This window comes from Opisthorchis viverrini (assembly GCF_000715545.1).
Source record: "Opisthorchis viverrini unplaced genomic scaffold opera_v5_225, whole genome shotgun sequence".
Taxonomy (NCBI): domain Eukaryota; kingdom Metazoa; phylum Platyhelminthes; class Trematoda; order Opisthorchiida; family Opisthorchiidae; genus Opisthorchis; species Opisthorchis viverrini.
In genome coordinates, this window is record NW_008751883.1 from 188,544 (window position 1) to 211,661 (window position 23,118).

General features: G+C 43.3%; 2 protein-coding genes across 2 annotated transcripts in view; one reads left to right on the forward strand and one right to left on the reverse strand.

The window, feature by feature from the left end:
* Positions 1-9,673: 9,673 nt before the first annotated feature.
* T265_08583 (hypothetical protein) lies at positions 9,674-16,789 on the forward strand (the record flags this gene model as incomplete). The annotated part of the gene is made up of 4 exons (XM_009174435.1): positions 9,674-9,932; positions 9,987-10,142; positions 13,555-13,854; positions 16,101-16,789. The coding sequence occupies 3 exons, from the start codon at positions 10,015-10,017 to the stop codon at positions 16,336-16,338; spliced, it is 666 nt and encodes a 221-aa protein (XP_009172699.1).
* A 4,340-nt stretch (positions 16,790-21,129) lies between these two features.
* Positions 21,130-23,118, reverse strand: part of T265_08584 (hypothetical protein) — a gene marked incomplete at both ends in the record, with an annotated part of 96,123 nt that continues 94,134 nt past the window's right edge. Inside the window, one exon of the mRNA XM_009174436.1 lies at positions 21,130-21,657. Coding sequence (XP_009172700.1) covers positions 21,397-21,657 — 261 coding nt within the window. The remainder of the gene's footprint in view (positions 21,658-23,118) is intronic.

Genomic DNA, 23,118 nt, shown 5'->3' on the forward strand with positions numbered 1-23,118 from the left:
AATGCCTCTCTCTATCTTTCTGTACCATGTCTGCTCCTCTACCATATCCTGCACACAAATATGCGAAAGAGTGAAAAGCTTACAACTATCACTTCAATTACACGCTTTCCCCCGAAGATATTACTGCCGTATGCTGAACTACGTCACCCGCCTTCTGCGATGGACGAGCAAGGAAACCCGAATGAAAGCAACTCTCGTGAGACCCCCGTGCTGCCGGCATGAGATTGCTATGTCTGCAGCACACATCCCGTGCAATTTTCCTTTTATTCGAAAAATTCATTGATAGCAGAGAGAAAAATGTTAAAAGTCTAACCATATACACGCGGTGTGGTGCCTCACGGGCAACTCGTTTTACAAAGCCACGCTTTTCTTTAGTCTTTAACAGCGCTGTGCTGAGGTCACCTCATCGTACAAGCACTCAACATAACCAAACATTTCTTATCCCATATCACTGCAAGCTCCGAGTTACCTTAGTTACGCCCGGTCTATCAAAAGCACGTCCCTCATAATCACACTTGCCCATTTCCGTTCACATCAAGCGTATGCCCATAACCTGCACCTGAATATCCATGAGTGTCTTTCCACTGAAGTAACCACGGATTGTGACCACTTTTGGCTGCCCGTTATTTTGGGAAGTAGTCTAACTCACATAGTGCCTTCTAGGACACCTTTTGACACTTCTTGTTTAGGAACATCGTTGTCACGGCTGCCTTATTGTCTTGTTTGACAAAATGCAAGGAATCACCGTACGCCCTCGGTGGACCGAAAAATATCATTGATACATACTGATCTTAATTTGCCACGATTAAGTAGCAGTGGCAACCACAAACGACTCACCCAGTATGCTCATATACGGAGCTTTCCGTGGACCCGAGTACGCCGTCGCGATGACGGTAACGCGACTGACGTATTCAGTCTGGTGGCTTGCCCGTAGTTCACCATGTCCCTAATACTTACCGGACGAGCGTAGTACGCGCCACAGCAAGACTGTCTCAGTCAGTTTAATTTACCAGAACTTGGAAGCACTAGCCATTTCACTGTGCCATCGCCTGTTCTGCCCATAAACTCAGTAATTCATCTGATGGCACTGTCGATGGTTCGGTGTGGTGGCGAAGTTTAAACCATGTCTTGCGCCTGTTAAGGAGTACGCTGACCTTCATAAAAAGCAAAAAGCTTACTAACTGTGGCGAATTCCTTCACTCTGTTTGGTGGGACGCCTGACACAGTGATGGAAGACTTCTCCATATGCAGTTAAGAAATCACTGCTCAATTTTGAGTTTGCTGGGTTATAGGGGGCGTAATTATTGCTCGTGTCGTTGTGAGATTATTTCACAATCCAACACAGAAGAAAACAAGCGGAAAATAAGCTTTTCCACAACAGTTGACACCGCATTCACGTAGACCACACGCATTACCACCAGTGGTATTCAAGGTAAGAATCCCGCGACCATAGTGGGCCTCGAGATCGTATAAGTAACTTCTAACAAAACTGCGGCCCCAAGCATAAATTTTAAGAGCTCGTATATATGCATCAAATATTGAAACGTAATGTTAAAGATCCTTTCCCTCAAACCACGGTTTCGTAGATATTTTGGGTGTGCGTCTAGGGCTAAATATAGGGAGATCCCTAATAACTGTTTCGGAACCTCAATGTTTCACCGCATCAACGTCATACCAGCTTAAGCATGACCACTTCAGCGTGGAATAATGCGAACTATTTGTGTGACTACTCCACGCCATCCTGAGTTCTCACAAGTCCCACCGTTATGCATTTATCCTGACTGTACCCTAATGATCAGGCATGTGGTATGGCGCCAGCCAGCTTAGAAAAAACATCACTATGATCCCCTCGGATGATTTCCAAATCCACCTTAGGTTGAAAAAGAGATGAAACTTTTCTTTGGCTCCTCAAGTTTCAAGTGTACGGTCATCCTGAACGATGGTTCTGTTATGTGGTTAGAGCATCTATTAGGTGGACTTTTGTTATATATTAGGCGTTCTTTTTTGACAAGACCTGCAAGGACACGCATTCTCATGTCTCTATAAGAATGCTTACGCTTCATGCATACACACGTTTGATTAAAACGTTTAGCGGAGAAGTTGACTGGTGTGTGCGTCAGCTCGAAGAATTTTGGTGTGCATCAGCAATCGCCAGGTGCAGTCTTAATACTGCATCGTAGCTGTTGAATACGGCACGGACTTCTGCTACGCTAAGAGAGCGTTGCTTGCGAAGCTGACCTTGTTGCTGTGGCTAAAGAAAGGAATGGGCTTGGGGAAATCAGGGCTCATAGCGGGTAATCAAGGTACACATCCATAAAGCCACTGCTATATCTGCCTTCTCTCACGGCATCGGCACACTGACTACCGACGGGTCATCTGATTTTGTGTTGCTTTCTTAAGTACTGCCGGAAGTAGATAATTGGTGCGCACTGGACTAGAGGGCTGCCACATACACAGATCTGTGGGACTGTTGCAATGGTTCGAAGCCCAGAAGCATTTTCATGTGTGTACGGGTGCCGAAACATGCCTTCTAGGAGGAAAGGAAGGAACCTCCGAAACAAATGCTACACGTTCAAAGCTGTGCAAGGGAGCGGGGCCTCGGCAAAAGATGCCTCGGTATCCGGACGTGTTGACAAAAAGCCTGACCACTGTCGTTACGGAGGCATGAATCTGTTTCGAAGTGAGATACTGAACGTTTTTAATACACACGACTTTGGCTATATACTTGTGTGCATACCCACTGAGCTTGCTTTATCCACCGTTTATATGTGCGAACAAAATATGAAGCATCTCAGTAGCACCAAATCTAATGTGGATATTGGAGGTGATGGCTATGGTCAGGCCCGTATCTGATGGCTTTCTTCGGAGGCAACATCCATAGAGTTTATTCAAATTTTTACGAAGCAAGCCAAAAATACTACTACGGTTCTCTGCAGATGCCATGGATATAAAGTGGGGAAAAACTTGGGTGGACGAATCAGATGGTCACTGGATTGGTTAATCGGACCCCACTTCAAGGGGCTTACTGTTCAGACCCTGCATCCGTTGCCCAGAACGGTGTGTGATAACACACTGTATGGCAGGGTGGCTTGTGGAATTTTGGGGTGAGCCAGGCCAATATTTACTCCACGGGTTCTAGGCACAAGGCAGCCTCGATGTGGAGCCTCATCAAGATTGGTACACATGCTCTCAAAGCGGGAACCATTATAAAAAATCTGATGATTGAAATTTTGAAACATGTGAAAGGTAACCACTATTTCCCTCTCGTTTTGCATCAAACGTTTCCACCGGGCTCAGTAAAGTGAATCAAACGCCTTTCGCATTAGGTTTCCTTAAGCCAGAAGCTGCGAAACATGTACTGTTGCACGACAACAACGAACCGCCGGTCGTTATAAGGGCTAAAAATAGAGAAACTCCCATCGTTCTAGGGAAGTTACTTTGTAGCACTTGTAAACAGCTCTTTTTCATGCTCAGTATCATCTTTTTTCCCACCGTTATCAGTCACATCGCTGTACAAAAGTTTGTTTTACTGAACTACAACCGCTACCGCCCGCTCGTTGGCTCCAACGTGACTTTGAGACTTTTGCTGAGTGACTGTTGTTGTGACCGCCGGTTGGCTATACTTGACTGCTGCTAACACTAAACGTGAACAGCTGCAAACACTGAACTAATATATTCACGCTTGTGGAACAATATTTCGACCACCGGGGATCTGGGATACCAGGAAGATAGAACTATTCTTGGTGTGGTGGTTCAACGGAATACGCAACTACGGAATCTCCTATTTTGAACTGTGAGTCAAGATTTACTTGTATTTTTCTCTTTGTGACTTTGTATCTGGCTTACATAAGTAATTTGTTCAGTTCACTAGAGACTCCGTAGGGCCGTTAACCACTACAACTACTCCCAAGTAATGTTTAAAATGAAACAGGACGAGTGTATAAAAGCCTGAAGATACAGTTCGTGCCGAACTGAATTTAATGCGACCATAGAACTGAAGGATGCAAACTGTGGGCCACCTCTGGCCTTCGGATCTCAGTGTCTCAAACACTTACCTTATTTAGACCGGAATTAGATTCATTTGTTTAAATAAACCAATTTCATAAATCAACACTAACGACAGTGCTTTACAGTTTTGAGTATTTCCCACAATTCGGTTTCGAACAACATGCAACGGGATTTCGTTCCCTTGCTCTTCTTCCCCCGGTTTTTAAGTAGTAGTGAATATCAGCTCTCCATCTCCGATGCCACCAGATCAAGTCCAGCGGGATATGAACCCAGCATATTACCACAACCTTTCGATTATTGATTTTTGTGACCTATTAGGATTTCATAAGAGGCTCCGTAGGATTTTAATGATAAAAGAACCTTATTTTTAGTTTATATGCACTGCAACAGCGTTTTTAAGTGTTTGTTCCAGGCGCTTTTCGTCTTTGAGTAGAGCGTAACGCTTTTTTAAGTATAATCGATGGCGACTTACATGGTCTCTACATGCATGTTATGAGAGTGTTGTTGGCGCAAATTAGTGATATTGGAAGCGCCATTCAGCGACTGGGTATAACTATACAGTCGAAAATGAGGTATTTATCGTGCAGGTCCAATTTGTATTTGACGAACTAGCGATAAATTGTTTCCGAGTTTGTGGTAATAGCATCGGCCCCAGAGGGCTACTTTCAACATATCCTGTGAAATTCGCGAAGAGGCAGGAAGTGCGGCGCTTCTGTTTTCTGGTAATTATAGGCTGAATCTGCTAGGTTCAGAAAATTTTAATCCATAGTGAACTTGGATGACTTACAGCAATAGTTTATTTCAGAAGCTTAGTGTTGAAACCATGTGGTGTTTTACAACGGATTTCTACAGACATTGTGGGAATTTAATCTGTTCTGAAGTAGCTAGAAATATTCGTGATATTCACAACAGGATTTCGAAAGAAACTAGCTATACAGGCTCACTTTTGGGATGAAAATAAAGATCTTTATTATCATCCCAAAAGTGAGCCTGTATAGCTTGTCTCGGGACAAGGTAGTAGCAAAACAATTGTGGAGCTTTTGGGATGCAAGAAAATATCTGAAAGCAAAGACTTTACGTGGAATCTATAACAATCAGATCACTCCAAACTGCCAAAGGCACTCAACGAAGCTTCCATCGATGGCCACAGATTGTTTGCTCTCAGGGCTGGTAGACATCAGAGTGCAGCTGACTTCAAAATCGTTTGCCAGCCAACCCCTGACGCTAGCTAGGACAAATGAGCACTACGTCAACGAGTGGCTTGAACTTCATAAGAGAAGCTTCTGGCCGATGATATCTTTGTGCAAGTAACTACTCATGAATTCTTACAGAAGACCTAGCCGAAAACAAAGTTTGCAATGTAGGACATGTGTTCACCACCAGCTTTAAACGTAACTAGTTTTGACAACAGCCTGCTTTAGAGGACACTAAAGAAATGTTTGCTGGTTGGTATAGACCAGTGTATTTTTGTCTCCTGAATCCCCGGCGTGTTGGAACACTGGATTTCTTTTGACTCTCATTAAGGCGGTGTACTCCAACTCCCGCGGCCGTGTGAAGGTCTACGGGAAGCTCTATCCTGAGTTCACCTCATCAAGTGGTGTCCGATATTTCTGTTTCCTTTCACCTTTCCTCTTCAAGGTCATCGTTGATACGATCATTTAAGCCTCACTACCGGCCTCCAATGCCTGTGGGGTCGAAGTGCTCCCTGGGCCTTCGCTCACATACATCGAGTACGCAGACGACATAGCTCTTCTTGGATATGACCTTGTCGTAATGCAAACAGTATTAAATAGTCTAAAGCATTTCGCCCCGTAGTTTGGCATGCGCTTTACAACTGCAAAGCGTTGAGTGCTACTGGAAGACTGGGTGAGCTCGAATCCAAGCCTCATGGTTGCGGATGAACCGATTGAGGTAGTAGACAAATTTGTTTACCTAGGCAGGTGTATCAGTCGCGGTGGTTTGGCTAAAGATGAAATTTCCATCCAAATTGGGAAGGCCAGAGCCCCTTTTGTGAAATTACGTCACCCGTGGCGTAGGCGTGACATCAATTTCTCCGTCAAGGGTCAAGTTTACAATGCTGCGGTGCGCTCTATATTACTATACTGATCAGAAACCTGGAGGGTGCGGGCTGAGGACGTCAAAAGACTTTCAGTGTTCGACAATCGATGTCTTCGGAGGATTCTAAGGGTCTGGTGGGAACACTGGATCAGCAGTTCTGTAGAGATATCTCAACTACGATGGATGAACTGACCACACTGGAGAGGATGCGCTGGTTTGGCCACGTGCTGCATATGCCATTCGACCGACTTTTTCGAAAGGCTCTTTTCGCACAACCACCTGAAGGGTGAAAGGCAGCTCGAGGCGGTCAAACAATGACTTGGCAGCGAAGTGTGAAAACCATTATCGGAAAACCCAGCTGCGCTGGTCATTGCCGTCTTCCTGGGTGGGGACCCCGAGACGGTCCACATCAAATATTATAGACATTGTCAGACATGACTCAGTCGCACCTTTAATGGCGCTCGTGCATCCAAGCTGTTGCCTTCAATTCATAGCTCACTTCCCAAACCTCCCACGTAACAGATCACTGACAGCGCTATATTCATACACCAATTTATCACCCCTCGCCTGCAATGCGCCTGCAGTGCAATCATCGGTGAACGAAACTGCGGCAGCTGCAACCACTGTACGACGAGTACGCGGTTACTACAGCTGACAATGATGATGATGATGATGACGACAATCAGCCTCAGGAGAGAAAATATTCTGGACTGTTATTGCACTTCCACTGTATAACAAACGAGCCTGCTTATCCTTCAATGTTTACGCCCAACGAATTGTTAAAATTGAAACCCTGGATGGTATAGCCGACAGTGCTTTTTATTTCAGAGGACGGAACTCAGTAGGCATATTTTCCACAATTCAAACGAAAATATATAAAAGCTTAAGGGATGGTTCTAAAACGCAGTGGAAACGGCAGATTAGTTACGTCTGGCTGTTTTGCTGAGAAAACAAAATCAAAGACGTCGCAAAAAACTGTGGCCTGGCCGCAAGCTTCCTCTCCTTGGTAGTTTAGGAGCAAGCTTGAGAATATAAAGTGAAATATGTTTTACTAATGAGTCTGTGTTTGCTGTATTTGCTTAAACTCAGTTTGCGTAAGCCTAATTTAGAGTGGCGGAAGCAGAAAAGTTGCCAACCCTTGACCTGGCAGAGGGGTATGAAAAAATCACAAAACGTTTAGGTGCTGTTGGTGCTGTTCGCCTTCCAGAATAGGGACTGCATGACCCTCACTGCGCCTGGTTGGAGACGCTGCAAGATATGGCTGCAAACTGATGTCAGTAGCAATTTTTTTGTCAATTTCTATCAGGATGCCTCTATCCAGGTTGCCTGAAAGAATGTCTGGAAGTGTAGGCACCTCGGGATGATTGTAGTAATCTAGTACCAAGTCCCTTCCTCGCCCACATTTATTATTTTCTTCACAGTAAGGATTTCAAATAAATGAAATAAATAATTGATTGTTGACATTCTGTGACATCGTACTTTTGGCAAACAAGTGATTCAATTTACTTGTTCAGCAAACGACTCCAGTCCATTAAAGTACTTTTAGGAGAGCTTACTGATTCATCCAGTCGGATTCTCTGATGAAGTCAGTGAAATTTATACATATCTTCACCATTTATACATTATCCTGCCGTTTGCAAGTGTTGTGCACTGCACTTGCATTGACAAAGTGAGTAACGTCATCTAACAACTCCACCAAAAAGTGACTACCGTGAAGTCAGTTTGATGACTGTAAGTCACCATGGTCACACCAGGCTAGAAATGCACATTTGTTTGTGGTAAAGAAACATCAATCAAACAGTGCTAGATAACTTGATGTGACCCCTAGCTAGAATTAATGTGACCCGTTGATGTATGCTGATACTCCCTAAACAGCTTCACAGGAAGCACAAGCCATGGATTCGCAACAAAGAAAGAGCCTAACAAGCAACTGATCTACTCCGCCAATCCTGGCACATCGGGCCACATGTTCAATAAGAAATATTCTACTTACCAGGCGTTGGGATAATTTCCCATCGCAAAATTTAGGAATTCTGTTGTGGGCTTATTCCGTTAAATCTTTCTAACCATAAGTAGTACCAGCAAACTCATATGGGCAGACCTGATGCCTCTTTCTATGTGGGCGGATAATTTCAGTCCTGGTGGCATGGTTGTTCGACCACAAAGATACATCACTTGTGGGTAGCCTGTTTGCAATGACTTACGGAACTCCCCTGGCGGGAACATCGGATTAGCAATGCCGAGTTAGGCCAGTTGATCTTGGGATAAAGGAACTCTTCCACGATAGATGAATTACTCATCTGTATTGTTGTGAGGTCGCGAGACGGCCTCTGCGGACAAGTGGCGTGAAGCGTCTCCAGGTTTTGATCCACTTATATGTCAAGAGTTGCTGATGTCGACTGGAATCAACGGGTTCGCAGTGATGTCGTATTTGGTTGTGCAGCAGGTAATCAGTTGTGAAAAACATTCAGAAATACCAAGTTTTGTGTCTGATACGTGATACGCATTGCCGGAACAGCGACCACCCGAATGTGTGTTAAACTCCATGTTTCCTTTCGGATGGCGCAAACTTTGTGGTGGACAAAGAATGGCATGGCAAAAAGGTGTTGCCGATGCACTCCATCCTGAAAAGGATGGAGTACTTATGATTCTTGTTGGGCTTGGCAATAGCAGCCAACCGATGACAGTGGATTATGTATGGGCTGAAAGTTTTTTCACAGATTATCTGACTCGGTGCTTGGAAATATAGATATCTCAGAATGCTCGCTCTAGGCCAGCATCAGGTCCCTTCGCTTCCTCCCTCTTTTCTTTTTCCACCCTGAGTCTTTAAATACAATTGAACGAACTTGTTGGTTGTACGGTAGCGAATCATAAGTATCAACACCCATCACAATGAGACGTGATAGTTCAGGTGCACTTAGTATATCATAATGGACCCGGGGTTACGTTTGTTTCAGTAGTCAGTCAACCATAGTTAATGACTTGTTGTGACCAAAGATACGCAATACTAATGGGCTATAGTATTGAAAAGACTCGGTTTCATTGTTTTTGCGGCTAATAACTGAACTGGTTATTTCGTTTGCTTAGTCTGGCGAGGAAAACCATGCCAGAATTTGAGAAAGACCACTCTAAGGAGAGCGCTGTGGATATACACCCAAGGGTGGTTCAAATGAGCATTCGGGTTTCATGATTTAAGCCACGACTATAAGTGTGAATTTTGCAGAGGGTCTAGTACCTACGTTCACGATTGACAAAACTGACTGTCCGTTGCCTTTCGTTTCAGATTCATTGCCCACGTCCCTACGAAAAATGCATATTGAGGATGTTGACCACCGAGTAAAATGACACACCAACCGCTTTTGCGCGAGTTTCTGGAGCGGTTCACATGGAGTCTGTACGAGGCGTACAAGTAAGCACCGGTTGTCCTCGCTGTAAAATATGGTGATGCGCAACTTTAGGGAAGACTACCAAGAACGAAGTGCGAAATATGCTGCTGCTTTGAAAATTCAGGCATGGTTTCGAGGTGTTCGCGTTCGTAGATACTTAAGGTATATTGTATGTATTTTGTTTCAAACATTTACTCGAGTGAAGCTATTTGAACAAAGCAGCTGTCACTATTCAAAAGTTATGGCGTGGTCACCTTGCCCGTCGCCAGTATAGAAAAGAACTGGAAGCTGCCGTGGACGAGATGCGTACTGGAACCTATAACAGGTGTGCTACACAAGTAAGAGACAGAAATACGAAAAAAACGCTGTGGCTTAGATTCAAAGTGCTTGGAGAGGATACCGAAGTCGAAGATGCCGTTTTAACTTCTATGCGCGAAAGGCCTATTTGCACACCGTGAGATTAAACGGATCCTTCGTAAGGTATTGCATCACTAGTCTCAGTTAATGTTGGGTTTTACAATTCACCTTTTTCAGAGAGCAACTAGTTGCCTATGAAGACGAAATGAACAGGAAGCAAGTTGTGGAAAAGGAAGCAAAAGAACGGGAACAACTTTTGGAGTGGGCGAAATCTCATCATTTTTGTCTGTCGACTAAAGCACAACCAGGAGTGTACAACATTACCGGAAAGAAGTAAGCTGACCCAAACAGCCGCTCTAATTTAGTTGTTTTGGAGGAAATTTTCCAAGTCTGATTTTGGTTTGTATTACTGTTTGTAATAAAACTTAATTCTCTTTCAAAGTGAATGACTGACAGGGTTTCTCCTGACACAGCATAGGTTGCGCTGTCTTGGCCACGTGATGTATATGCCATTTGATCGACTTTCTAGAAGGGTCTTTTCGCACAGCTACGTGAATGGTGGAAATGAGCCTGGGGAGGTCAAACCATGACTTGGCAGTGAAGTATAAAAGCCATTAACGGCAGTTATTTGACAGCACTAATTAATCAGCTCCCGCCTCCAATGCACAGCTACCTACCCCACGTACGCAAATCATCGGCGAACGAAACTGTAGCAGTGGCATCCACTGTACGACAAGTGCGCGGGTCATATGGCTGATGATAATGATGATACTACTCGTAAGTATATTTCGCCGACACTTGGGGCTTGTTCATTTTTATCTGAGTGAAAGCTGAAAATGAAAGTGAACTCGTGTACACGTATTGCACGAAACATAGCCAGCGAAGTTTATATAAGGACAAGTGTCTGTAGAAACGATAGAAGCGGGCATCACATTTGTCGGCAGAAATTCAATATCAAAAGAATTGGTGTTAATGAAAACCCAAAACGAATATAACGACAAGCGGACAAGAATATGTTTTGTGGCTGGATGAAAAATCTTGAGAGAAGTTGCGTTCATTGAGACTCAACTCACTTGTTTGCTTCCTTCTGGTGTGCACTGAAATCAATAGCCGAATCAGCAGAGGTTGATAATAGAACTCAGATGCCTTTTCTTCCACGTGGGAACAGAATACACGATTTAGAAACAGTGATCACACTGATTTTTCCACGAATAATACTGGTTTGTGGAGGTCTGACCAATCAAATTGGTTGCTACATGGTCGTACCAGGGTTGAACTCGGGCAATCTGACTCGCTGCGTGAGTATGTAACCTCTATTTCATTAGGTTGCACAAACTATCTTGTCTGATCACGTGAATGTAGATGCGCTTGGTTTGCTCATCTCTTCTACAGATGGTCCAGTAACCCTCCTGATTGTTCCAATCTATCAGAACTAACAAGCAATGAAATCTATTGTAGTTATTGTGGTTTTACGAATACTAGTAACGCAGACAATAGTTTTCTGGTCTTTGGCTTGTTCGCTGAGCTGGGAAATTTGGTTGCCAACGTTTCATCACCAATCGAGGTGACATCATCAGTGCGTAGTTGTGCGTAGCGGTGGGTTAGTGTTTGTGGCAAAAATACTAATAACGCAGACAACAGTTTTCTGTTCAGTGGTGCACTTACTGTAGGCTTGCCAAGACTTCACTAATACGTTGCGTGCGACCAGATTGTCGAGCGAATTCCAGTCCAGGAAAACTAATCAGTCGTTCCAAACACATAACAAAGTGCCAAGATGTAGAGTGGTTTTCAACCTGTTGTATTTATTCATTCGTTTATAAGTTTATTTGCATTGAAGTTTCTCCTACAGGTTCTTCTGATTTACAGAAATGCATTTGAGCAGGTACCAACCTGCGTCGCAGTAACGGGGTTTGGTTATATCTTAGCTACAAGAAAGGCGAAGTAAGCCGGTCGAGCGGAACCGGTGCGAACTCTTAAGGTGGACCAGATGAATTCGGAGTTGTAGCTTGAATAGGTGGTCCAATGATTACCGACTGTTTAATCTAGCACTTATAACTCTTCAGAAAGATTGCTTGTAACACCATCAGCGAACTATAAATTTGGAGCCACTGAATACACCAAATACATATTTGATAAGAGGAATGAAACACTGTATAAACAGATCCCTGCGTGATACACAACCAAGCCACTTAGAATCTTTTCCTAAAGACCTAAAAACCTACCAGCAGAGCCTACATGGATATCTAACTCACTGTCATGGAATTGAGCGTTTCTAATCAAGTTGTGGCTGTCTTGGATGGAAGCCCTCGACGAAAAAGAACAGAAAGTTTAGGTGTTGCTGACCTCATTGCAAGATGTAGAACAAACGAACCAATGAGAATTGCAGCTGGATTACCTATGAACATCCAATCACGCTGGAGCACATAGATGCTTTTCACAAACGATATGAATGCGAGCACAGACAGAGAAACTATCCACCCAACAGCGTGATGACATCTCCTTGAATGATGACGAAATGGTTGTAAGTCAACTGGTAAGCTCGGCAAACAGATCAACAGCCACCTGATAATCTGTTGATGCAGCCGAGCTACTAATGTATGGTTTTATGGTATATATCAGTACATTCCAATGATGAGAACCTGCAAAACACGACGTACCATATACGGATTACACTGACTGCATAATCAGGATTTAAAATCCATATGATTTAGACAGTTACTTTCATTCGCAGCCTGTTCCTGGTAGGTTCTGTTACGATAAAAGCAGTTCTCCTTTAATTCCTAAATGCTTCGCCAATCATTTGTTAGGAGATAGTATTCGGGTCATTGTGAAGTCTCTGGTCAAGTAAGCGAATGAGTTTTTGCAGCCCCGGACTTAGTCGCTGCCCACCAAGGTGAAGCTAGTCACTCATTAGCTAAGTACTTTGAGTATATTTCATAAATGTTAACCCAAAGTCAAATGACGCAAACAGAGAGACAACTAATAAGTTCTAAATCAGAGATCTCGCGCTCTCCGGGCGAATCGTACATCAGTTGATCGAAAACAATGACTGGTTATGTGAGTGATCCTGGGAAAAAAATCGGGAAAGCTTTGCAGGGGGAGAATGCATTGTACCTCATGAATATATGATGAACAATTCCCACACACATTGTTTCGGGCGGGTATGGAACATTGACACCGTTGAAAATCGAACAGATTTTGCTAATGTGACCGCCATGGTTCACTAAACAAACTGAGGGCCACTAAAATGGATTGCCCATTGGCAAGACTTTCATTGAAAGAAAGTACTCGTCTGCCAAAGCAAACTTGACTTCATGCAAGCTACCGTCTCTTGTCTTACTGACGGTGAAATATTTGTCCTTTTGAACGAACTGAGCGGCAGTTCTTGTTGTTGATCATGGCTGTTCAACTGATCATGCGCTTTTTCATTCGGATTACAGCGATCATCGACTAAATGTGTACACTGTTTGGCAAACTTAGGTTGAGAAGTAACTACATAAATGAACTTCTGAGTGCTGTTAAGCTTGCACACCGAAATGCGTATGCACGCCACTTTCAGACCAGTTGAGCTGGGGTTTGTGGATATCAGTTTCATCGGTAAACATCATGTATCCATCCACAAGTCAGGCTATATTCTAATACTTTTCACTCCTACCGACTTTGGTGTATCAGATGCAGTGATTCTGTTTTCTTGATGGTATCAAATAGTGCCACTAATATGCACTGTCTCAACGTCTTCTCGCAGGGGGTCAAAACTTAGTGACGAACTGTTGCTAGCCGCTCGTCCGGAAATTATCAGAGAAAAAATCGGTAGAAAACCAGTTTCGTGTGGACTGGAAAACACGAGAACAGCTGTTCAAGACAAGGAGACCGCGGTGGTTAAACCGAAGATTCAAGGTCCCTTCAAGTCACCCGAAGAAATACTGAAGTGGAAGTCCGCCCCAATCATTTCATCTCTCATGGTTGAAACGGATTATTTCGCAATGAAAAAAGCTCTTGAATTGTCAAGGTTGGAAGAGTGGGCTGCAAGAGTGCATGATGAGCCGTAAGTTTTAAATCTGATAGGAAAAAACGGGATAGAATGGCAGCCGATAAAAACATACAATTAAGACTTCATTGGAATTTATTTCAATATCTATTAGATTTTGATTGAAGTAGACCGGTTTAGGGTTTTGAGTTGGCCAGATTTTATCACGAATTGGTTGGAACGGCCGGTCGATCGTGGTTTAATCGTTTAGTGCCCAACATAGTCATTACTGTACTGGGTTTACGAGGTATTTCCGAGCAACATTTCATCAACACGGTGCTGAGTGAAAGCTCAGCCCAAGCCCACGTTGGACAGAAGTTGACTACTTCCGGTGACTACCAGCAAGCCGACAAAGAGACCAAGAAATCTGGTGGACCAGTAAATTTCTCCTATCTGTATGCGTTGATAAACAGCTGCACTTGAAGAAGCTTTATAGACAAAATCTGGTATATTTTGGAGAACAAAGTCAATTTTGATGGTGCTGTTTGGAAAATGGAATGAGTAGAAAAAGTCCGCAATGTGACAACTGGTTATCAATGACCTGTCCAATTGTGCCGTTGTGGCAATGAATTGGAACAATTTCCCAGTGACATGATTATGAAACGTACAATGCTATAGTACTATTACTGCGATTACTAAACACTAATCAAAAGAGAGAATAGCAAACTCAAATAACGTTGCATTTGATTCGTATTCAATTGACTGTGGAAAGCCTTGAAGGAGTTTACACCATAGCAACCGAAAAGTCTGATTATGACATTTTACTCACCACGCTGTGCTTTCTGAATTTAAATTTTGCGCCATCGTACTACGTTATTTTTTCATGTTACCAAAATATACAACCAATCAGAATTTTAGTAATTTGCCCAATCAAATCTGTGCAAACGTTTCCAGGTTAAAATCCTGCTTCAAAACAGTGTCATCATGCGAGACAGTCCACAGCGTCTCATCTCACTTGTGCTCGGTGTTTAGAACCGCTACAGAGCGTCAAATCAAAAAATTCTATGATATCCGCTGTATTCATACCGTTTGGGTCACCTTTGACCGGATGATTTATCTACAGTATGTCATCAGATTCAATAGCTACTCACTAATTTATCATTAGTTGTCTTCCTAGAAACTAAGTTGTCTCCGAACTTTAATAGTCATTAGTACTGTTGCCAACTCGGATAATCTTGCTTGCCCAAACTATGACCATGGAATTTGAGTTTTGATTATAATTTCATATATAGTTTTACCCATATAATCCATGGTGAAAAGCTACCTATAACCTGCTGACAATGTACAAAAAGGAAGGGGTTCAAGCAGAACATAAGGTTGACGAAATCTCGGGGACTGCGCCTAGCCCCAAGAAGAGTGAGACCGGCCGTGGGCTGTCGAAGAGTTTTCAGCGACCTTGCGAGTGGTTTCCTTTATGAAAAAAGCCAATATGTTTTTTAAATACAGTCGAGTAGTGTTCATCATGCAAACGTGAGGTCACCATCAAGTCTGTCCCGGACCGCAATTGGCATCGCATGATTGAGTTTCAGTGCCGTTACAAATTGTTTTTGTGTCCATGGAGCATGATTTTGTCGCGGGATCGATATCATCTGGGCAACAACCAGCATTTAACAATGCGTTAACTTCGGGCTATTTGCCAGAACTCGACAACCCACTTCGGTGTGAGGTATTACAATTGTAATTAATCATACTGATTAATCAATTAAACTGTTACACACATAACAACTAATCAGACTGTTAAATATTCCTGTAATCTGTCAGACGACACAATGTTTTAAGATCGATGCGTGATGCCCTCAATGGCGTCCGAATGCATACCTATAACACCTGGCCGTAGATCGGAACAGGTGTGCGCTTTGATCGCATTCTCAACTAAGAATAAGAACAAGAGATTGACCGTAAATCTGTTGCCGGTCCGATTCATGATCTTTGTCATGTGTCGATATGCAAAAAAAATGTTACTGACCAGAATCAGGGCTACGAATGAAAAAATCGACAGTGTTGTACACTAAAGTTCATTATATACAAAATCAAGCCGATCCACCCGAAGTAGGCTAAAGAAGGGTAGTTTGGAACGGGGACAAGAGTTCGTCATTGAAGGGGGGCCAGTCGATCATTATTGGTGTGTGTAAGCATTTATCCTGCGAGTCCCAGGCAGATTTTGTTAGGTCGGTTTGAACGGCAGGATCTCACGTTGTAAGGGAGAAAATCCTAACTACTGATTATTGCGTTAAGTAGTAAACGTATACTTGTCTTTTCGTCAGCTTTCGCTCCGGATGTGCCCCACCGCTACCTTACGTGAAATTACTCCGCACCGCCGGCGAATACGGGGCGATCGATTATGGCACAAAACACTTCCGCGCCTATGAGGATTCACGCAACCCGTCATCAGGATCGGTTGCAAAAGAAACGGAGAAACCTCGGTTTCAGACCGTTGTACGACCAGTCGACCTGTTTGAAAGGCTGGGTCGTGGGCACACTCAAAATTTTGTTCGGATCTGAAGACCCAAAAAGTTTTGTCTTCCGCTGAATCATTTTGCGTTCATTTTTGCTTTCGACTAATATTTTTCATACCAGTCTGTTTCTTCCGCTTATTGATGCAAAACTTGGAATCGAGAAATTGAACAAAATCGCCGGAACAGGATTTACTTACCGCTGATTTTCAATGAACTGATTGTACAGAATTCATGTCTCTGGATGAGCCTTGTCATTAGAAAATGAATGTTGCATACAGTGGGTCGGAGTCAGATGTCTACCTTATTCTGGCGGTGAATGCATTAATCTGGCTCACAGTGAAACTCTTGTTGGACGGGATGTTTCCTGATTGAAGACCACTACGGATCGTGTACGGCACCTAAATTGCGTTTTCCAGACAAAAGCCAATTTTTATAGGGATATTTCCAACTTTGTTTGTACCTCGGACATTTTTCGACCAAAAGTACATCATTTCTTCCGCAGGACCTGTTTTCTGAATGGGACTGTAATGACGGGAATAATACTAATAATATTATTTTGATAACAATAGGCGCATTGACCTCATTATCATCAACGTCATTGCTGATGCTTCACCGTCGTATAACCTCAAGGTTCAATTAATTATATTTAACTCTTTGAGTTGAAAAAAGGGAAAACGGGATCTGACGTTAGTCTATACCAAACATCCCAAGGTTCCTACGCGGGAACTCTTTCCTTCAGGACACCAACAAACTGCTGGTTACCCCTTTCACACCCTTCTACCAAGTCCAACCTTAGTAAAAACTTCTCGCTGCAAGCTTCATATATAAATTAGTTTTTTTCTCGAAAAGTTGTTTGTTGAAAGAATATGAAAGGTAACATCTGTACGAATAGTCAAGTAGAGCCGTTAAGGATGTCTGAAACAAACAACACATGCTCCACTTGGCTTTCCAAGTCATCAACATCAGTACTCTCATTGTCAGTGGCCACAACACGTAACACCTCCGCCTGAGTCACACAGGATTGAGCCATAAAAGCGTTTGGTGCTCTTTTCAGTTTACAGGCGAATCTTGTGGCGTCCCACGAAATACCTGTTTCTTGACTTTCTCACTGAGAGTTGACTGGTGCCAGTCTACTTCGATCATATTCCCGACACAACGATAATCAAAGTGCTGAGGACCTATCAGAACCTTTTTTCCGCAACAGCAAACAGTGTAGTTCACATTCTAGTCTGATGTACGCAACCATTAATGCTAGGAGATTCTAGAAGAGCGTTGTTAAACAAGTACAGTAAGATATGTTTAGAAGGACCATCCGTGCGGGTTGGATGAAACCGTTGCGGTGTATTTTCGGCCACCGTAACAGGGGGAGTCGTCCGTCTAACCGTCCAACTGTAAGTGCATGCTCTCAAAAACATCAAAATGTAATGTTGTTCTACTAAAACAAATGACATAGGGGTTTTCGGAAGAGGGGAGTTTAAGAAAGCCCGGTTCACCAGAATCCAACACAGGCCAGAGTTCGTCACGTGTCACGACTCCATCGTTGGTTACGTCGACGAGTTGGGTAGCTTGTTTGCAAGCGTTTCCTAGTCGGATATTTGTCTCCTTACATGGTCCTTCATGATAATCAGTGATGATTCATGGTGTAGATAGTGTTTTATTTAGTTGAACCACGAACGAGTCGATGGGTGGAATTGGAGCTACTGCATTTTGGGGTTGGAGATCACTTTTGAATCAAAAGGTGGCCTAATGTACTCGCTCCGACAGTCGTTTTACTTGAGATTCCGAGTAACTGAGTTGAATATCATTAGAGACCTAGTTTAGAGTGCTTCAGGCCACATCGCTCAGGTCACGACAAGAGACAAACAGAGCTTGAATGTGAACGTGAATTAAGTGTACAGACGGTTAGAGCTGTGTCATGAGGCGAGGCCGTTCCATATTCGTGCACGGTGTCCGTTACCAATAAGACAGCTGAATGTAACAGTCGTAAACCAAAGAACCGGGCAGAGCACACTGTATTCATGGTCCTTAGGGTGTGTGTTCAAAATAAGCCAACAGTTGGTCGGTATTAGACCCAAAAGAATGACCTTTTCGAACTTATCAGGTGTGCTGAATCCCTAAAGTTTCTCTGAGATTGTCGGCAGTGATGGCGGTTGGTTTGCTTACCGTGCTAGGAATTCAGTTGCAAATTATGAATCACCCTTCAAGGTGACATCATCAGGGCACTGTGAGTGGAAGTATGTTGAGGTTGGAAGCCAACACACTTCTACTCACAACGCATCGATGATGTCATCTCGACTGGCGATGAAGCGTTTGTAACCAGACTGCCTAGACCAGTGAACAATCATTACAACCTGAGCTGCAATAGTTGCTTCAGTCACACGGTCAGTAATTGAAAGTGTTCATCGCTCCTGGAAGCTCTCTTTTTATTCGGCGAGACCACTGCGGTTTTACCAGCGTACGGTTTTCTACACACCTGATTGCTATTGGTCCGTCTACCGACCGTTTTTTGGCTACACTGCCCAGATTGTTTATCTGCATTGCTGACTGGAACAAATCAGGCCCACTGACTGGAAGACTGTAGCATGCGTTGACACTCACTTGTGGGGCGTGCCGTAAGCAGATGATTGACCGACAGGCTATCAAGGGGTTTCGAACAGTTATTGGCTGGTAATTTTGCCGTGTAACTTGTTGCAACATTTGCACAGCATCCTTCTCCCCTCATTCTCTCTGACGGGCTAGATTTGTGGGAGGGGTACCCTTTTTGACATAAATTTTCATATCTCGACTGTGAGCTTGGAAGAGTCGCTCGTGATTTTTCCTAGTTTTTGTGATATGATTGTAAGCAATAAAAAGCGTTCATCTTTGACATTATCTTCTGTGTAATAGACAGTGGATTTGTGCGCATTGCGGAGCACGTTCTCGTTAGCTAGAATCCTTTTCACAAGGTGCCCAGAAAATATGGGCGCGATACACCAGCATCCCTTTTAATATAGTGCGAGAAAAAGTCATTTTGTATACCGAAAATTACAACAAATTGTTCTAACATGGAGCTACGCTGAACTTATTTTGGTCATAGTCCAGTTCAGAAGCATCAGAAGAGACTTGAACAAAGCCCCTTTTTTATTTGGAGATTGATAACTACAACTGCGGTTTTCGAATAGTTCGACGTGTAGCAATGCAGAAAAGCAGACGCTCATGAGTAGTTGATAGCCTTAGCTAATAGGTTGTTTGGATTGAATCTTAGGGCTGTGTTTCAGTTGAAGCAAACCTGCGCCTAAAGCTTAGAGGCATTCGACGGCTGTTTCATTCCTACTTATCCGCAGTACACAGCCGACCAAGTACTACACAGATTCTATCGCACATTCCAGCTAAACAATAGAGAACTCGCAGCCGACCAAGTACTACACAGATTCTATCACACAACATTCCAGCTAAACAATAGAGAACTCAATTACTAGTGGTCGCCAGCCGGCCTGGCTGACTTATCGCAAGATAGGAGTCTCTCACTAACAGACTAATCAGGATTCATCTGTAGGTTGATCAACTCTCCTACAAACGACCATAGATTCATGTCCAGTTCGAAATCTCCGAAACCGTAACTAACGCCTATAGTGTGGTATTAAACATTCGAATATTGATCGTCCCAGTGGTCTAGCTGAACTGGTCTGTGAGCAGTCCTTCCTAAGGATTTTATTACTACTCACAAGTAGTCAAAAATATAACGAACTCGACAAGTGATTCGAACAAGAACGCTAGTCACCTGAACCACATTGGCTATCAGCATAGACGTCGTCAGCGATGCTGAGGTTACTGTGGACTATGGACCTGCATAATCCTGATACATTAAACATACATGTCTATACTGAGAGTAAATGATCAGACTGTTTACATCTGGTTTGCGATTTAAACGAAATACAGCGGAAAAACTGCGGCGCGGCTGTAAAATGCTCCATATCTGTTATTCCGTGGCCCAAAGTTGTCTGGCGCTGACAAAAACGATAACAAACTTGTAAAGAGACTAAAATCTGGCACCACATAAAACGTTTTAGATTCATTTATAATTGAAGTATTTAATTGTAGAGTGGATATTAGAGAGCATACGCTGTACGCATTTGAGGCCGAACCATACTACACCATTACTGGTTTAAACAAGAGACACAGGTTAGCGAAATACATTCATTTAGAAACTAAATTGGTTTTGAAGGAGACTCAGCTGGAACCCAGTTGAATCTCTCGTCTGTGATGTTTCCAGGTAACGGAATGTGCTGCACCAGACCGCCTCATGATTAAGTCGCTACGATATTCGAGATATCGCAATACATGTATTTATTCGTAATACACTACTCATAAAGTCGCTGAACATTCGTCGACAGCCCACGACCAGTTTCGCCCTTCTTGTGGCTCATCGGGTAGGCGCAGTCCCCGAGTTTCCGTCAACCTTATGTTTTACTTGAAACCAAATTTCACGAAAGTAGCGAAATACACTCATTTGCAAACCAATTTGTTCTTTCGAGAGACTCACCTGGAAACCAGCTGAATCTCTCGTTTGTGATGTTTTCAGGCACAGGTGACTTTTAGCCGAGTCTCCCGTTGATACTTAATTGATTTGCCAATTTGGTATTTGTCACATTGTACTAAGTGAAAAATAAAACTGATCAAGATTTGGAAATCAGGCCTGGTTGATGAGCCCCAATGGAGCAAATGCGTTCCTACAAGCAGTATTTAAAATAATCTCCTGACGCCTGACTCGGGTCCAATAAAAGCTTCCTCTGGATTAAATCCATACATCTCCCATCCACTGTACGGTTCAATCGATCCAAAACAGTTCAAAAGCCGAAGAACTTTTACCTATCTTTGTCATGTTTACAGAACAGCTCAGTGGTTTTTTCAGGATAAGAATACAATAAATATGGGTTTTATAAGCTGACAAGGATCAGAACAAAAAAATATGGCCTATAATGCAGGGAGTCAATGGTGGCAACAGTACATCACATTTCAAAGCCAAAAAACATGATCCAAAAAAACACTCACAACAAGAAAATAGTATGTTGTTAGTCATTTAGTTTGATTGCAAGTCATGTACACTCGTAGCCGTTTGGCTTCATCACAGGCGCGATGAATTTGTTTCACTTTGTTTTAGAAATCCATCTTCTGATGAAAAAACCCCATTCACCTGGGTTCGGCTGTTGCCCACACCTTTGGTTGAAATGGGTTGAATTGGGCCGCGCTCAAACAATTCTTGGACAGGTATGGAACGAGGTGGGGCATTCCGGTAGACAGGTGATGGTTCAATACCTTTTAACGGGTCTGTTCGAGTCCACTCGAATGAAGGGTTGACGTAATATACAGGCTCACGAAAGGAAGGCTACAAAAAGAAGGACGATTGGTAAATTCATACTGGACTGTTCAAATAGTAACCAATAGAACCAAATTCGTGAAACCATATATGGGTGATAACCTTCTGTTTACATCACCTTTGGTTCTTCTGAGGGAGAAACGGGTCATCTTGTATTTAGAGAAGAGACAAGACTAGCATAACCTATGAGGTGTTCACACCTCACCTGCCACGTGTGAGTTCTTTCTTCCAAAACTTAATCGACGGACCCTTTTATATCGTTCCATCAACCGTCCACGTGTTTATGGCTCAGTGCATAGCTGAGTGAACTTTCGTCATCATCATCATCGACAGCGTGACATCAGTGTTCAACACCGATGCCTCGCTGCCGTACAAACATGAGTCAATGGAAAGCTTTATTGTGAAGAAAAGAATGAAGGTGGACGGGGAAGGGACTAAGTGCTGGCTTACTACAATCATTCCGAGAAGCCTACACCTCCAAACAATCATTTAGGCAATCTGGATAGAAACTAACAAGATCGCCACTGACATCGGTTGGCAGCCATTTCCTCCAGTGTCTCCAATCAGGCACAGTGAGGACCAAGCGGTCCCCATGCTGGAGGGCGAGTAGCACCAACAGCTCCCAAGCGTGATCTCCTTCATACTCCTCTACCAACTCAAGGGTTGGCCACCTCTCTGTTTACACAACTCTGAGTTGGGCGTGGAAAACAGCACGCTCTTCGGCAAACGATGGTTCGGCATACGCAACACGTATCCAAACCAACGCAGCTTCTGGTGCTGGACACATTCTTCTATGGAAGTACGCGTTGCACAACCGAAAACGCGTTTTCTAACCTCCTCACCACAATTGCCAAACTTAATGTATTCTGTCTGAATCAGTCCAAAGATCTGTTTCTCACGTGAATGTCCTGTGAACTTTAGCTCTTTACAAATATCAATTCAATTTGGAGGGTACCTCTCAACAATGACTGGTTAACCCGTCGTTCAACCTGTCCTTCAAAGAAGTATAAGTCCAGTGTTTTGCTGAATTTCAACAGAGTTTAAAAATCGCCAGATGAATTGTTTTGTGAGCGGCAGAGTGACTTCCAGTGCAGGCTGTCAGACTTGGTAACCCGAGTCCCGAGCGTAAACCATACATTTACTCGAAGCAATCACGTTTCTAAGCGTGAATACACATCACACAAACAGAACAGGACGTATGCACACAGACAAGCGCACACACCCAAGGTAACACAGTCAAATCACCATGTCGATGAACGCTTCTGTTAATCACTGAAGGCATACTATGTTGTGAAAAATCCTGATCAAGCAAGCCGAATTCAGAGCTGATAGCCAACAACTGGTAAATGAGTATTGGTAAATGAGCATTGCCGACTCAGGCTATAGCGGACCGATGATGATGACAGCTCATCCGTCTTTAAGTTTGAGCACAGATGGTCATCCTAGACTTAAAAATTTTAGGAAATACTC